Here is an 18,562-nt window from a genome sequence, read left to right as displayed (position 1 = left end):
TTCCCAAACCTCTCCACTTCTCTGCGCCTCTCCTCTTTTAAAATGCTGCTTAAAACCTATCTCTTTGGCCAAGCATTTGGTGGCCTGTTCTAATACCTCCTCCTTTGGCTTGCTATTTTGTCTGATTCTGCTATTGTGAAGCTCCTTGGGATGTTTTACTGCATTAAAGGGACTGCATGTTGTTTAATTCTCCTAGTGATGATTTGCTAAAATAAAGGGGTTGTTTCTGATTGTGATCACTTGTACAATTATTAGCAGAAATAAACCAGTCTTCCTTGGAGTGTTTGCATTGACTTTTAGTAGTTTTAAGCATTTGAAAAATTACAGAATTGACCAAAAAGATGAATAAGCCTTGGGGACCATTATATTGAGCACATGGACATGATGAGAGACATGCCTTGACTGATAGCAAGATTATCTGCTGTGAAGGCAATATCTAGTCACATGGTACATTGATTAGCTGATAGAGTTACTGCTGAATGGGTACAGAGATTCATAATTGTTTTATTGGGTTAACTATAATAGGCTCCCTCAATCAGCATTGTGCTATTCCTCCAAGCTGGTGGTGACTTGACCTTCATCATCCTTAATGGAGGTTGATGAAGGTTGAGAGCTGAGAAAATGGATGGAAAATCAATGTCTGACTAAATTTGAGAACTGTTCAAGGGATAGCAGCTGGCGTGTGCATGACTCACAGTAAGGTTATCCATACCACTGTGTTTTAAAGAATATCAAGGACAGATTTTTTTCTGGCTTAGAGATCTTTTAAGTGATTTCTTACCCTCCCAAAATATGTTTGACTTGTATACCATAGTTACATTTATCAATAAATAAATCTGTATGCCTCATGGGGGGAGTGGAGAGAGGGGTTAACTGTTGTGTACACAGTCCCATCTTTTTAGGGTGCAGGTTTTTATAGTGACATATAAAATTTAAGAAAACTACATTTTTCCTTCTGTACCAAATTTTACTGCAACATTACTTGGTCATACTAAAAGCTTCTGCTTAAATAAACATATTTTGTCTGATTTGTCTCGCTGCTCGTCAGACAGCATGGATGAGCAGAAATTTCCTCCCAACTAAATATTGGGAGGACCAGCGCCATTGTCTTTGGTCCCTGCCACAAACTCTGTTCCAGACCCACTGACTCCATCCCTCTCCCTGGCCACTGTCTGAGGCTGAACCAGACTGTTCACAAGCTAGGGCATCATATTTGACCCTGAAATGAGTTTCTGACCACACATTCACTGCATCACTGAAACACGCTACTTCCACTTTTGTAATATTGCCCCGTCTCTCCCCATCTGCTGCTGAAACCCTCATCCATGCCTTTGTTACCTCTAGACTTGACTATTCCAGTGCTCTCTTGGCCGGCCTCCAATCTTCCCCTCCATAAACTTGAGCTCATCCAAATCTCTGCTGCCAAGTCACGTTCGCCCATCACCCCTGCATTCGCTGACCTATTCGTTCCTGTTCTGGCAACACCTCGATTTAAAAAAAAAAAAAAAATTCTCATCCTTGTTTTCAAATACCTCCATGGCCTCACCTCTCTATTTCTCTCTAACCTCCTCCAGCCCTATAACCCTCCGAGATCTCTGCGATCCTCCAATTCTGACCTCTTGCGTATCCCTGATTTTAATCGCTGCACCATTTGGCAGCCATGCCTTCAGCTGCCTGGGCCCCAAGCTCTGGAATTCGATCCCTGTATCTCACCATCTTTCTCCTCCTTTAAGACACTCATTAAAACCTACCTCTGATCAAGCTTTTGGTCATCTGCCCTATGTGACTTGATGTCAAATTTTGCCTGAATTATGCTCCTGTTAAGCCCTACTTTAAAATAGTTTGACTACGTTGAAGTTGTTGTTTACATTCAGGACTTCAGTTCAGAACCTGTTAACCTGAACTCTGGTACAGTCCTTCCAGAATTTGCCCATGTTAATTTTCTTTATCGCTTTCAAGCACACATAAATGTGGAAACTATAATTACTTAGAATATATTACAAAATATTTTTTTAAAAGGCAAGATTTCAAATTGCAAAATGTCATTTGTTACATCAAAATGTAAATGACACTGAATATAGTAACTTAAAGTTATTGCAGACAAAAATTGGAGTTACCTATTTTAATCGAGTGTTGGGGATTTATTTTCACATTTCCTAAAATGATTTTATTTTCAGTCATTTTTCCATCCATGAGTGGTGGGGTGTACAGTAAATGCTATCGTGCTCTTTGAATCATTAGGTATTTTGTCAATTGTAAAAATAATTCTGAAATTTGTAGGCATGGATGCATATTGGATGTTGGAGCCAGATACAATAAATGACAGTGATAGCTCATCACAGGTTTCTCCGAGAGGCACGGACATCCAATGGAGGAACATTGATCGAGACATTTCAAACACAGAAAGGGCTATTGTTTAAGCAATTGAAATGTATTTTTTTATGGTTTAGCATGTTTCGATGCTTATTTACAGTCATACATTCTCAGCTTCGTGAAGAAAGCAATGTGATGGATTTTCATAAACATTTGGAGCAGTTTCATCCAAGTCAGCATTGATTTATGAAAGGGAGATCATGCTTGACAAATCTTCTGGAATTTTTTGAGGATGTAACTAGCAGAGTGGACAGGGGAGAACCAGTGGATGTGGTGTATTTGGACTTTCAAAAGGCTTTTGACAAGGTTCCACATGAGATTGGTGTGCAAAATTAAAACACATGGTATTGGGGATAATGTACTGACGTGGATAGAGAACTGGTTGGCAGACAGGAAGCAGAGAGTCGGGATAAACTGGTCCTTTTCAGAATGGCAGGCAGTGACTAGTAGAGTGCCGCAGGGCTCAGTGCTGGGACCCCAGCTCTTTACAATATACATTAATGATTTGGATGAAGGAATTGAGTGTAGTATCTCCAAGTTTGCAGATGACACTAAACTGGGTGGCAGTGTGAGCTGTGAGGAGGACGCTAAGAGGCTGCAGGGTGATTTGGACAGGTTAGGTGAATGGGTAAATGCATGGCAGATGCAGTATGATGTGGATAAATGTGAGATTATCCACTTTGGGGGCAAAAACACGAAGGCAGAATATTATCTGAATGGTGACAGATTAGGAAAAGGTGAGGTGCAACGAGACCTGGGTGTCATGGTACATCAGTCATTGAAAGTTGACATGCAGGTATAGCAGGCAGTGAAGAAGGCAAATGGTATGTTGGTCTTCATAGCTAGGGGATTTGAGTATAGGAGCTGGGAGGTCTTACTGCTGTTGTACAGTGCCTTGGTGAGGCCTCACCTGGAATATTATGTTCAGTTTTGGTCGTCTAATCTGAGGAAGGACGTTCTTGCTATTGAGGGAATGCAGCGAAGGTTCACCAGACTGATTCCCAGGATGTCTAGACTGACATATGAGGAAAGACTGGATCGACTGGGCCTTTATTCACTGGAGTTTAGAAGAATGAGAGGGGATCGCATAGAAACATATAAAATTCTGACGGGACTGGACAGGTTAGATGCTGGAAGAATGTTCCCAATGTTGGGGAAGTCCAGAACCAGGAGACACAGTCTAAGGATAAGGGGTAAGCCATTTAAGACTGAGATGAGGAGAAACTTCTTCACTCAGAGTTGTTAAGCTGTGGAATTCCCTACCGCAGAGAGTTGTTGATGCCAGTTCGTTGGATATGGCCCATACGGCTAAAGGGGTATGGAGAGAAAGCAGGGAAGGGGTACTGAGGTGAATGGTCAGCCATGATCTTATTGAATGGTGGTGCAGGCTCGAAGGGCCGAATGGCCTACTCCTGCATCTATTTTCTATGTTTCTGTGTATTACTCTTATTATTCTGGCTGGCTTCTCATTGGTTTTATTGCATCTTAGCAGTTTTCATTGGGAGTTTATGGACTTGCTCTGCCAGGTTTTGATTGGCTTGCTTATAACTGTGAAATTGAGTCAATAAAGCTGTGGCGCCCACCTTGCCAGTCAAGTTATAAGGCCTGAGGTGTGACATCTGAATTGTGATGAACACATTGGCAGGATTGCAGAATCCACGCAAGATTGGGAAGAACAAATGTGTTCGGCTTTGGTGCTTTGTTTTACACAACTCTTAGACTTCTGCAATGAGATTCTATATGATCTGGGAAGCTTGTACATAGACTAAAGAAGTCGATAGTTTTTAAGTGAGCTTCAATTTTGGAGACTTTTTAAAAAGGAGAGAGGTGGTATGTCAGCGCAGTCAGACTGGCAAGTTTGATTAGTACTAATAAAAAGAAAAATGTAGTTTACACAAATCCTGGGACCAGGACCGGGCCACCCACTGCTGGGAGAAACAATAGAGGAACACACTTCATCCTGACTCATACAACCTCTACTGAGTGAAAATGGGACAGCTCAATCCTTCATGATGCATACTTCACCCCAAAGAAACTCTGTGAATCCTTCTACCCGATTCTATCGGATGAGTGCTGGTGGAGCTTTGATGAGGGCACTGTCCTGTTTTGGAGTGCAGACTATGGCGGACCTTGGAATATATGTTTAAAATTCTGCTGTTTAGCTAAATGTAACTCTGGTTAAATTAACTGGAAAGAAAGGCTGGTAGCTGTACCTTTTTAAGAAAGAAAGACTTGGAATTATATAGAATCATAGAAATTTACAGTACGGAAGGAGACCATTTCGGTCCATTGTGTCCTTGCCGGCCAACAAGAGGCTATCCAACCTAATCCCACTTTCCAGCTCTAGGTCCGTAGCCCTGTAGGTTATGGCACTTCAAGTGCACTTCCAAGTACTTTTTAAATATGGTGAGGGTTTCTGCCTCTACCACCCTTTCAGGCAGTGAGTTCCAGACCACCAAAACCCTCTGGGTGAAGAAATTTCCCCTCAAGTCCCCTCTAAACCTTCTACCAATTACTTTAAATCTATGCCCCTGGTTGTTGACCCCTCTGCTAAGGGAAATAGGCCCTTTGATGGGAGTGTTGGCCTAGATTCTTTTCATGCTCAAGACCCTGGAGTGGGACTTGAACCCACAACCTTCTGACTCAGGCGAGAGTGCTGTCCACTGAACCATGGCTGACACTTTGATTTCAGATGGAGCATCTGAACCAGCGTCTTGAAGATAAAGAATATTCGACGTTCCAGCAACTGTTCTCACTCATTGCTGCTGTAATGATCCTATTTTTTTCAGCAGGGGTAATTACAAAGTTAGGCTGGCGTTCCACTTCTGGGGTATGGAGAAACGGAGGGAAGGTTGTCACATGCGACTACATACAGACGTTGGAGTCTTGTTTTTTTTTAATAAGAGTGAACTGCAGAAGCAGAAGGAAGTCTTCCAGTGAAGTGCTGTGAGCAGTTTGACAAGACAGGAGAGGAGGCTCTGCCCTGAGCTATAGGACAGAATGCAGAGGAGTTATTATGAGACAACCCATTATAATTGGGCAAAATAGCATGATGCAAAGATAAATTTTAATAAGTGAATCTGATAACTATTGCGCTCTGCGTTCACCTAACTGTAGAATAAAGCAGCTTAAAGATTCACGTCGAGACTCACCTTAACCAAGTCTTAGCTTGGTCTGTCTTTGGCTATACTTATCGGTTTGTTGGTGCCAATGTATTTTTCTCATTCCAGATTTTTTGTGCTCCTGTTCTTTAAATTAGGATAAAACCTGTAAATATGTAACTCTGACTTTTTTTTAATTGAAACATTCAAGCTGTTAATTTTTGGAGAGCTTCAAAATTCAGTTTGTAAAAGAATGCGCTCCAGAGACTAAACGTTTGTGAAACTCCCATTCAGGAGCCATTTGCTGACTCGAACCCACTTTTGTAAATTTAAATTTCTGTTTAAAAGCTCAAAATTGATGACCACCCACTTTTTTAAAGAGCAGATATCAGCTATCTCTTAGCAGAGTCCTAACTCTTGGAGGCAAATAAGATTAGTGTTTCCATGCTAATGGCAGATTTCTACTTATGCCTCCTATTGCCTTTCAGTGGGCCTGTCAGTGACATATGGTGAAAATTTCAGCTGTGGTTATTTTGACAGCAAAATAAATTGACAGTGCAAAACTAGAATCAAGATGTTAAAACTGGTTAGCATTGAGGAGGTTTGCCCATATAATCTTCATCTGTTGCCAGGTCTGGAATTACACCTTATTGCTGAACGATTGATCTTGCATATGTTTGTAAATTGAATGATACTTTACCATGGTGAGATGGGAAACTAAAGTAGTTTTCCCTGTAATTTTATATTCTGCCACATTACTTTAAAAAGCCATTAAAAAGTCTCTCTAACTGAGCAAAGATGCAAGTGCTGCATCAAGTAAGAACAGGAAATACAGCAACGATGGTGGCATAACAAAGCTCTTTGTTCTGTGGTTTCCTTTTAACACATTCTTTGGCCCATTTTGAGAAAGTAGCCTTCAAAGAAAAGGTTTTGTATGTTCATAGCTTTATTGCAAAATGAACAGGGCAGAAGTATTTTCCTCTCATCTATGCTTTACCACACAGATTACCACACAGGGGGGACATTATTGCTCGCATCATGCTGCTTATCAAATAAAACAGAACTTGTGGTGTCACAAAAGCCTCATGGCTGAAGACTCTTGGATGAACTAATTGATCTAACAGTGCAAATCGCCAAAAATTGTGATGTCCTTGTGTACCGATTAGAATCTCTTCTGAAATGGTCATCACCAGTGGTACCTCAAGGAGGGAGCATTTTGTGGGGCACAAATGTACGGTACCCTTTCCGCCCCAGACAAGTCCGTGCTCTACTATAACTGAAATAATTGTCAGTGTTTTTGTACAAGTATTGAGAGACCACAGGCTTAGACATGGGCCCCAAGAAGTCCCCCCCCCCCCCCAACTTTGAGTAACAACAGTCTAAAATCACAGTGTCCCTTTCTACCCTGCCCCATTGAAATGATTGCACCATTTCTCACTCGAGGAATAAACTTGGTTCCTTACTGTGTCCGCTATTAACAAAGGAAAGATTTATAACCAATAGGTTTTATGCCAATGTATTTTGAAGTAGAATCCATATTGAGAGGAAAAAAATCTTTCCGGCTGTATTGCCTGCCGCTGTAACCTTGACCACCTTGTTGCAGTAAGTTTCTTTTAGATTCTCATCATCTGGAATGGTCTCTGCTATGAGTATATGCAGGCAGAAGTCTTTAATCAAATCTGAACTGGGTCCAATCTAATACTGTGCCAGAAAACCGCTTGGCATTTTCCTCCGAATCCATTATACCTTGTTTGGATGCCATTAAAAGTTTAATGGTTACAATTAATTTTAAATTCCATTCTTTTTGTTGATTCCAGTTCATCTATAAAATTATGTTCTGCAGCCTTGGGTATAGAGGTTACAATAATCATCCTGTGACCATTTGTTTAAACCCAGCTGCAAGCCATGAATCTGTTGTCCGTGTACACACAATTCTCCTCCCCCCAAGGCTAATATATACGTCCTCAGGTGTGGTGTCCAGAACTGCTCACAGTACTCCAGGTGTGGTCTAACCAGGGCTTTGTATATCTGCAGCATAACTTCTATCCCCTTGTATTCTCGTCCTCTAGATATAAAGGCCAGCACTCTATTATCCCCTTTGATTATTTTCTGACATTTTAATGTACCTGGACCCCCAAGTTTCTTTGGACCTCCACTGATTTTAGCTTTTCACCATTTCGGTCCAAAGTGACTATTTCCTTGCATTGAAATCCATTTGCCACGGTTTTGCCCATTCACCTTAATCTGTCAATATATCGTTTTGTAATGTTATGCTTTCATCTACACTGCCTAGAAAGTCGCTTATCTTTGTGCCATTGGCAAATTTGGATATCTGACTTTCTATGCCATCATCTAAAGCATTAATAAATCATTAATGAATAGTTGAGGTCCCAACACCGATCCCTGCGGACATCACTAATCACATCCTGCTGATTAGAGTACCTACCCATTATCCCTGCTCTCTGTCTCCTGCTACTCAGCCAATTTCTTAACCAGGTCAATAATTTGCCCTCTATTCTGTGGGCGTCGACCTTAGATAACAGTCTCTTTTGTGAGATTTTATCAAATGCCTTCGGGAAGTCCAGATAAATAATATCCATAGACATTGCCCTGTTCACAACTTTAGTCATCTCTTCAAAAAAAATTTAATCAGGTTTGTCAGACATGACCTATCTTTCACCAATCCATGCTGGCTCTCTCTGATCAACTGTAAGTTTTCTAGGTGTTCAGTCATCCTATTAATTATAGACGCTAACAATTTCCTGACAACAGATGCTAGGCTAACTGGTCTATAAGTCCAGGGTTTCCCCCTCTCACCTTTCTCAAATAGCAGTGTGACATGCACAATTTTCCAATCTAAATGAGCGGTTCCTGAGAACTTTGGAAGATTATAGTTTGGGCATCTGCAATGTGCTCACCTACTTCCTTTAAACCCCTGGGATGGAAACCACCTGGCCCTGGGGATTTGTCGCTCTTTAGTCCCATTATTTTCTTCTTTAATGTTATTTTACTTTTGTGAACTTTATTGAGTCCCTGTCCCCGATTCAGTATTACTTTCCTTGGGATTTCTGGCATGCTATCCTCTTCTACTGTAAACTCAAAGTAATTATTCATCATTTCTGCCATTTCCTTATTATCATTGACAGTATCACCGCTTTCAGTTTTTAAGGGGCCAACATTTCTCCTGACTACCCTCTTTTTCCTAATATAATTGTAAAAATTATTTTTGTTGATTTTGATAGTCTTTTCATACTCCCTTTTTGTAGCTCTTACTATCTGTTTTGTAAACCTTTGCTGTTCTTTGTATCTTTCCCATTCGCCAGGATCTGTGCAATTTTTAATTTTTTAATTTTATGCTTTTTCTTGGTTTTATGCTGTTTCTTACCTCTTTAGACTTCCATGACTGTTAATTTTTGGCCAGTAGAGCTCTTTCCCCTTGGGTGTAAACTGGTTCTGTATCACCTTAAATTCTTTTTTAAACATCTCCATCTGCCGTTTTACCCATGAACAGATTTGCCCAGTTTACTGTGGATAGTCTCTGTCTCGTCGCATTGAAGTCGGCCTTACCCAAATCTAGAATCTCAGCAGCTGTTTTGCATTTCTCCCTTTCAAATGCTGCATTGAACTCGATCAGGTTATGATCGCTATTGGATAAATGTTCATGCACAGTTAGTTAGGCTGTTAACTACATCTGGCTCATTACTCATCACTAAATCTAATATGGCCTGCCCCATTGTTACCTCCAGAGCATATTGTATCCTGGACACACTCAAAATTCACTACCTTTCTGACTGATGCTAGTCTGCTTATCCCAATCTACATGAAAGTTAAAATCCCCCATTAAAACCACTCTGCCTTTGCTACATGCTTGTCTAATCCCTGCATTTATACAATCTAGCACTTCACAGCTGTTACCATGGGGCCTATACACAACTCCCACTACAGTCTTAAATCCTTTCCTATTTCTTAATTCTACCCATAAAGTCTGCTTACCTCTCGTTAGATCCTCTCCTTATTGAAGTGATTTCATGCTTAATCACTAAGGCCCTCTGCCATTTTCCTTATCTTTCCTATTGACCTTATAACCGGGTATATTTAGTTTCCAGTCTCGACCGTCTTGCAGCCATGTCCCACTAATGGCTACCATGTCATACCCTCCAATTTGAATTCACCGTTCATTCAATTTTTTCCTTGTACTCCATGTGTTTGTATAAAGAATGCTTATTTGGGCCACACACCCTAACCTGTCCTTCAGCTCTAATGTTTTACTCACTTTCTTATTTCTCTCTCCTGGTTTAATCACTTTACAACTTTTAGTTTTCCCTTTACCTGTAGTGCCTAAAGCACAATTTCTGATTGTCGCTCTACTCTCTTCCCTTTTGTTTGTCTTTGAACTGCCATTTGTATTACAATTTCCACCTGAGCTGTTTGGCGCCGCCCCCCCCCCCCCCCCCCCCGCCCTCCCATTTACTAGTTTAAAGCCCTTGTGACCGCCCTAATTATCCTTTCGGCTAGGACCCTGTTCCCAGACTGATCCCAATGGTACAGTTCCTTCCTGTTCCAACACTGACGCCAGTGCCCCATGTATTGGGACCCCTCTTTCTCACACCACTCCTTTAGCTGTGTGTTCACTTCCCTGATCAGCTTATCTCTACACCAATTTGCTCAGTTAATAATTCAGAGATTATAACCCTTGAGATCCTGTTCTTTAATGTATCTCCTAGTTGCTGGTATTCCCCTCTTGCCTACTCTTCCCTATGTTGTTGCTCCCAACATGGACCACGATAACTGGATCCCTCCCTCCCTCTCCAATATCCTTTCAAGCAGGTTCGAGATGACCCTCACCCTGGCCCATGTAGGCAACATACCATGTGGGACTCTCGATCTTGCTTACAAAGGATGCTATCTGTCCCCCTAATTATAGAATCCCCTACAACTACCACATTACACTCCCTTTCTTCCTCTTCTCTTCCTCCTCCCCCCTTGGGACAGCCTCCTGCTCCAAAGGAAGCGAGCTCCATATCTGTGACCATTGAATTAATTCTGTTCTGAAGTATTTCTCATTTGGATAAAAGAAAGACATGCATTTCTATAGCGCCTTTCACGACATCGGGATGTCCCAAAGCGCTGTACAACCAATTAAGTACTTTTGAAACGTAGTCACTGTGCATCTAATCTGAAAGAAAATTTGACAGTGCAACACACCCTCAATACTAAAAGAAAAAGAAAGACTTGGATTTATATGGCGCCTTTCACGACCACCGGACATCTCAAAGCCAATAAAGAACTTTTGGCTTGTCCACTGTTGCAATGTGGGAAACACAGCAGCCAATTCGCGCACAACAAGCTCCCACAAACAGCAATGTGATAATGAACAGATAATTTTTTTTGTTATGTTGATTGAGGGATAAATATTGGCCAGGACACTGGGGATAACTCCTCTGCTCTTCTTCGAAATTGTGCCATGGGATCTTTTACGTCTACCTGAGAGAACAGACAGGGCCTCGGTTTAACGTCTCATCTGAAAGATGGCACCTCCGACAGTGCAGACTCCCTCAGCACTGCACTGGAGATTATTCTTGTTCTCGTATCACATCTACGTGTGCACTGTCCAGCAGAGGGGCCACTGGATCAGGAGTGGAAATACTGGCTGATTATATTTTCTTCTCTCAGGAGGGACAGAAAGCAGAGAGTAGTGGTGAACGGTTGTTTTTCCGACTGGAGGAAGAATACAGTGGTATTGCCCAGGGATTGGTGTTGGGAACATTGCTGTTTTTGAGATATCAATGATCTGGACTTGGCTATAGGTGGCATAATTTCAAAGTTTGCAGATGACATGAAACTTGAAAATGTGGTAACCAGTGAGGGGGCTAGAAACAGACTTCAGGAGGACATCGACAGACTGTTGAAGATGCGTGGCAGATGAAACCTAATGCAACAAAGTGTAAAATGATACATTTTGGTAAGAAAGAAGAGGAGAGGCAATATAAACCTGGGGGTGTATGTACATAAATCTTTGAAGGTGGCAGGTCAAGTTGAGAAGTCTTTTTTTTTAAAAAAAAAAGCATATCGGATCCTTGGCTTTATTAAGAGGCGTATAGTACAAAAGCAAGGAAGGTAAACTAACCTTCAAGAAAAGCACTGGTTAGTATTGTGGGCACCACACTTTAGGAAGGATTGTCAAGGCCTTCGAGAGGATGCAGAGGAGATTTATTAGAATGGAACCAAGGATGAAGGATGGCAGTTATGTAGAGACTGGAGAAACTGAGGTTGTTCTCCTCCTTGGAGTAGAGAGGGTTAAGAGGAGATTTGATAGAGGTGTTCAAAATCATAAGGGGTTTTGATATGGTAGATAGGGAGAAACTGTTTCCAGTGGCAGGAGGGTCGGTAACCAGAGAACACAGATTTAAGATCATTGGCAAAAGAACCAGAGGCAACATGAGGGGGAAAGATTTGCGCAGTGAGCCGTTGTGATCTGGAACGCACTGCCTGAAAGGGTGATAGAAGCAGATTCAATAGTAACTTTCAAAAATAAATTGGATAATTACTTGAAAGGAAAAAATATATTTTGCTGTGGAGAAAGAGCAGGTGAGTGGGACTAATTGGATAGCTCTACCAAAGAGCCGGCACAGGCACGATGGGCTGAATAGCCTCCTTCTGTGCTGTATCCCTACCCGAGTTCAGCTCGCCTATGTGACCTCAGCTGAGACCGGTCAGCTCGGCACTGACTAGGTATCGAACTTGGTGCCTTCCTGGTTTGTATGCCAGTTTCACACTTTTCACACTGGGCAATGAATTAAACCAGCCGAAATATCAAAACACAGCAATATGGTACTTGCTGGGGCTATTATGAAACATAATGGTCTTTTCAGATAATGGAAATTAAAAGTGGATGAAAGGAATTGGGATTTAGTTTAAATATGGAGCAATTTTTATTTGAGGAAATAGGCTTCTATACCCTTCACTGGCAGAATTTATTAAATGTCCCCAAACAGTAAGTCAGGGAGTAAAGATTTTGTCCAGGGTGGGGGGAGTGGTTCTTTATATCGATTGTTAGCAAAGGAAACTGTATAATCTATCTTTAATCAAATGCATCTCATAACGCCAGCATGGTTAACACACAGTGCAGGAACTTTGACCGTAGAGACTAACAACTAATTTTCAACAGTTGTTTGCAACCATATGGGGCTGTTTGTGATATTTTTCTTTTCCATTCAAACCTGTAACCAAAATGCAGGTTGTTATTTCTATCGTATCCTTTGGCTATCCAGAAATTTTTCATGACAAAGCTGGCCTTCAAATTAACACTTTGACTTTTTGTGTTCCTGGAATGTTCTTCCCACCTTCGCAACATCAGTGTCTCAACACTCCACAACTTCCAGTGCAGAAATTTTAAGCAATGACTGAATAATTCTAGTTATAAATTTACTTGTGGTTGCCAGCGATAACCAATTTAACCTGATGTTTTTTTTTATATTTTGCGTCCTTGACAAGCCATTCAGAATTTCATACATTGGCCTGTTCTGTACAAAAACTCCATTATCATAGAATGGTTACAGCACGGAAGGCCATTCGGCCTGTCGAGCCCATGCTGGCTATATGTTATTTTGTGCTATAATTTTCTCTAAAATGTGTAGCGGGAGTGGCATACTGGCATTGGGATCCAAAATGATGCTGTAATACTGACAGAATCAGTGCTGGATAAATGAAGGTATGTTTCACAACGCAGTAGTTGCAGCTCTCCCAATAGCCTTATCGGTGAAGACTCCATACAGTGCAGCACTGAAAATTCCAGGCCAAAACGTCTGTGCTGTATTGCCAATCGCAGCCAGGGCAGACTTTAGGGTGCTGGCAATTGGCCTTAGCATGCCTGAGCGATGGAGGTGGTTGGTGGGGGGAATAAACAGGGGTTCTAGCTCATGATCCCTATCCAGCGACATCTGCCAACCAAGTCCATGTGTGTGGACATGCAGTGAAGACAGAGTTGGACTCTGGTTATGTCCCGCATGGTCAATTCACTTTCCGACACTCAAGTCTAGGCTTGCACATGAAGAATGGCCACTTGGAGCTACTGAGCTGCCGTCACCTGTGAAACTGTGAAATGAGAAGAGCAGAGTGGCTTAAAAGGCAGGAGAGGAAAATAAAAATAAAGAAAATGTGGTTGTTGGTGGAGTCTTTTTTCATCCATTTATCATCAGTCTGTTAAAGGGGTTGTATCATGTTTTTTGAGTTGCATGGTTGGTTATATGTTTGAATGAAAATATGTCTTTACTAATATGTTTTCCATTGTGAACACTGCCATCACTCCAAACTGAGTTGTACCTGGATTGGGTGTGTGAAGTATATTATAAATGTATGAGTGTTTCTCTAGTGTGCTTGCATTTTTTTTCATATGAGCGGAAAGCAATCATAATCTTGAATTCACCAATATTCCCATCCATATGTTCTCACAGCTGAACACAACTCATTTGCCACATCCCAACACTCCAAGGATGCAGAGTCCCCTCCGCTCCCCGAGCCCTGTAGTAGTATTATCCTCTGATTCGGATCCACTTCACAGGAAGCAGTCAGATTTGCACAGGAGCCAGTCAGCTGAGAGCAGTTATTCACGCTCCCCTGGTCGCAGGCAGCTACCCTTCATTCCAGGCAACACCAAGCTGCCTTCTATCATTCGCATCTCCAAAGCTCAGCTCCAACAGGTGAACCAATAGCTTATTTTCTACTGTAGTAGAGGATTTTTAATTTAAAAAATATTCCTGGAGTAAATCAGGAATAAATGTTTAACTCATGTTTTTTTTCAATGCATCTGTCAGAATTTTGCACTAACTCTAAATTTAGTGACTTACAAATGTATTAATCATTTTATTTCATTGACATTTTGGGAATATGTTGAGAAATGTTTGAGTTAAGGAACGGTCTCGGTTTGGGAGGAGCTATGCAGCTTTTAAAGAGTAGACCATTTAAATGAGTCGTCAATTGGTAAACGTGTCATTGACTTCTATTAGAATTTGTTTTAATGGCGTGCGTTACCATTATTGAGTTAATGATTCTCACTGCATCATCTGTCTAGCTGTGCAGTGGTTGAAAAATAGCTGGTCATTATAATGAGCCCGTCGATGGCCACTAGTACAATAGTATGCTCCATATCTGGGCAGTTATCCCCTCATTTGGATTAAAATTCATAACATTACATATATTTTTGTGAACTCGAAGCACTGTCAAACAAGTAGATTTAAATGTATGATCTGACGCAAGAATGTGCACTTTTTATAAGCGAACTAATTTCCACAAATTATAAGAGGGCGAAAACGTCATATATAATATGAGATAATGAATGTTTCCTTTTGAGAAAATAATTGAGGGGCACCAACATCACATTTAAATCATGTATATTGTAACTGCTCCAAACCCATGCATTTTACTGTGTGCATAGTACTAGAATGAAATTAATGAAGTCTGCCCTTTTTGTGCTGCTGTCTGTAGATGGCGAGGTAAGGTTTGTGTGAAGGTTTATTGGGGCTACATGGTGGGTGAAGTTTTGTTAAAATTCCATGCAAGCTTGGGACAATAATACTTGCCTTATCACATGGAAATGTCTCCCAATTAATTGTTTTGCTGTGTAGTGACTTATGCAGACAACATAATAGGAAATTACATGAAACCATATTCGAAGTGTATTCGCAATCAATTGACTAATTCATTAGGTGACATCAACATTACAAAAACAGTCCTTCTCAGCGGATATGTTTATATTAAATATAACGCGAGTTTACTCAAACTGAGATATGTCAGTGCTGCAGATCATCTAACCGCTGCTTAGACATATAGATGTTTAAGTTGGAGTTAACAGAACGTGATTCAACCGCACATGCAGGCTGGTGCTCGACAGGACAGTTGGATGAGATTTGTCATTTGCCACAGATCAAGGTGTCATTCTCCACCATACTGTAGTGCAGAAAGGAAGAACCTACATTTATACAGCACCTTGCACATCCTCAAGGCACCCCAAAGTGCTTTGCAGCCAATTAAATACTTTTAAAATGTTATAATGTAGGGAAATGTGGCAGCCAATTTACAGTCAGCATGGTCCCATGAACAGCTATGATTTCAATGACGAGATCTGTTTTTAATGGCGTTGGTTGAGGGATATGAATAGGAAGAAAGACCTGAAAAGTTGAGCGATGTTTTCGTTGAAACACAAGATTGTGGGATGATTTGATTTAAAAGTAGAGGGATGGGATGGAATAAGTAGACAGAGATTGTTTCCAGTGATTGAGCGATCTAGAACGAGGGGACATAGATACAAGATTGAATGCAAGAGATTGAAAGCAAGAGCGACTCTTTATTACATAAATGGCTATAAGCAGAGATCAGGCAATTCGTTACACAGAACGAAAGAGAAAAAATGTTGAAGACTCGTCACTAAATTGGCATCACATGCATCTCTCAGTGCCTGGCTGTGGAGCATTTTGGCAGACACCTTCATAGAATCATAGAAATTTACAGCACGGAAGGAGGCCATCTCGGCCCATGTCCGTGCCGGCAGACCAAAAGCTTTCCCGCCTAATCCGACCTTGGAGCAGGCCCTCTACCCGTTCCTTCAGCTGGGGAGGATGCATAGCATAAGATTGTTCCATGAAGGGACATGAGTAAAAAGAAAAGAAAGACTTGCATTTCTATAGTATCTTTCATAACCTCAGGATGTCTCAAAGCGCTTTACAGGCAATGAAGCACTTTTAAGTATAGTCACTGTTGTAATGTAAATAAGTCTGCAAAATAGATTTAATAGTTAAATAATACACAAAAAACAGGATAATGCTATAAACACAGCAGGTCAGTCAGTATCTCTGAAGAGAACAGACAGGATAATGCTTCTGGCACAGCTCTTAAGAACATAAGTAATAGGAGTAGGCCATACAGCCCTTCGAGCCTGCTCCGCCATTCAGTAAGATCATGGCTGATCTTCGATCTCAACTCCACTTTCCCGCTCGATCCCCATATCCCTTGATTCCATTTGTGCCCAAGAATCTTAGCAATTTCAGTCTTGCATATACTCAATTACCATCCCCAGCCCTCTGCCCACTCCAGAGACTTGACCATATAATCCAGGCTGACAGGCCCAGTGCCAGTACTGAGGGAGTATTATCAGAGGTGCAGTCTTTCAGATGAGACGTTAAAATTATTTAATGTCTTCCCTCTCGGATGGACATAAAAGATTCCATAGCACTATTTTGAAGAACAACGGGTCGGAGGCGGGACGTTCTCCCTGATAAAAGTATTGGTAAGCTTTTCATTGCTTGTCCAGCAAGGAATATTCTCTCTGTTGGGACGTTGACTTACAGGGTTGTCAAGAACTTAATCCAGGCCTTGTGAGGGGTGTAAGCTAAGAGCCATGGCTGCCCTCCAGGGTATTCAGTAGCAGGTAAGCTGCAACCGTCACTCCCTCCACCCACTTTCCCTTTTTGCCACAAATCCACCTCACAACTTGGTCCCTGGATTTAGGACAGATGAAGCCTGTCCATTGTACACCCAGGAGTTCTGAACCGTGATGGAGAGTTGTTCAGCCATATGTCTTGGCTATAATTTTAACTTGTATTGTGATACTGTTGCTGTTCAAGAAAGATGAGCGAGAACAAATCCTGCTTTGCTTCTTGATGCAATCCCAGAGGCTTGTGTCCGCTTGGACCCCAAGGTATCATGCCAAGACACAATATTGCATTTCGGGCACATCCCATTGTTTAAGATGATGAGCAGAATGCACTATATTGCAGAGAGTTCTGCCAGCAGCGTGATGTCGTCTGCAAAAAGGAAAGTTGCAATATTTTCAGAAATCCTGGAACAGACATTGTGACCCTCTCATAAAATGCAATCTAACATATTAAATGGGATGGAGGACAATGGCCAATTTTGCTGTACTCTTTTGAGAGTCTCCCAGGTACTCACATGGCTCTTGGATAAAATCCATTATACTCTCCTAACTTTTAGCTTCATGAGGCACTAGATTGAAAGCCATATGAAAATCAGTGAAGACAGGGTGTGTGGAATTTCCTGGAGCCTCAAATTTTCATAAGGCACTAAGTTCTTCAAGTGTGAAATACCTCTCTGCAGTGCAACTGTAGAGCTTGAAGTGTGATGTATAATAAATTGCAGGTGGCGGCGTGAGTGTGATTTATTTTCTTCTTCTACCATATTGGTACCAGTATGCTAAATAAGGTTAGTGATGCACGTCTATTTTTCATTGTGTTGATACAAGGTTGTGTGAAAGCTATTCTAAATATGCACCCAGTCCAAATTGGGGCTCAGGATCCCCTATATGAATAGGCATAAATTTGTTGGTAGAATGTCACTGTCTTTGTTTCCGGATGGCCATATGCTGGATACGTCCCCAGGGGCCATCTCTTCAACAACAACTATATTTATATAGCTTCTTTAATGTAGAGACACGTCCCAAGGCACTTCACAGGAGTATTATGCGCTAAAAATTTGACACCGAGCCGCAGGAGTAGAAATTAGCGCAGGTGACTAAAAGTCTGGGAGGACACATGCACCAACATTAGCATCCTCGACCAGGCCAACGTCCTCAGCATTGAAGCACTGACCACACTTGATCAGCTCCGCTAGGCAAGCCACATAATTCGCATGCCAGACATGAGACTCCCAAAGCAAGCGGTCTACTCTGTACTCCTTCACGGCAAACGAGCCAAAGGTGGGCAGCGGAAACATTACAAGGACACCCTCAAAGCCTCCCTGATAAAGTGCAACATCCCCACTTACACCTGGGAGGCCCTGGCCGAAGACCGCCCTAATTGGAGGAAGTGCATCCGGTAGGGCGCTGAGCACCTCTAGTCTCGTCGTCGAGCATGCAGCAATCGAACGCAGGCAGTGGAAAGAGCTTGCAGCAAACCAGTCCCACTCTTCCCTCAACGACTATCTGTCCTACCTGTGACGCAGACTGTGGTTCTCGTATCGGACTGTACAGCCACCTAAGAACTCACTTCAGGAGTGGAAGCAAAATTCTGAGGGACTGCCTATGATATTGATGGTCAAAGAGTTATGTTTTAAGGACCGTTTTGAAGGAAGAAAGGGAG

General features: G+C 41.7%; 1 protein-coding gene across 3 annotated transcripts in view; it reads left to right on the top strand.

Moving 5' to 3' along the window:
* The window catches only part of LOC139263127 (tau-tubulin kinase 2-like), a 269,673-nt gene that overhangs the window by 233,373 nt on the left and 17,738 nt on the right, over positions 1–18,562 (top strand). For 2 of the 3 annotated variants that reach the window (XM_070878714.1, XM_070878716.1), the window contains one exon: positions 13,928–14,173. The exons of the other annotated variant lie outside the window; for it this stretch is intronic. In XM_070878714.1, coding sequence (XP_070734815.1) covers positions 13,928–14,173 — 246 coding nt within the window. The remainder of the gene's footprint in view (positions 1–13,927; positions 14,174–18,562) is intronic. 3 annotated transcript variants of the gene reach the window in all.

The sequence above is a fragment of the Pristiophorus japonicus genome, chromosome 4 (assembly GCF_044704955.1).
Source record: "Pristiophorus japonicus isolate sPriJap1 chromosome 4, sPriJap1.hap1, whole genome shotgun sequence".
NCBI classification, from domain to species: domain Eukaryota; kingdom Metazoa; phylum Chordata; class Chondrichthyes; family Pristiophoridae; genus Pristiophorus; species Pristiophorus japonicus.
Note: the sequence above shows the minus strand (reverse complement) of the source record. Positions and strands in the feature narration are given on the sequence as shown.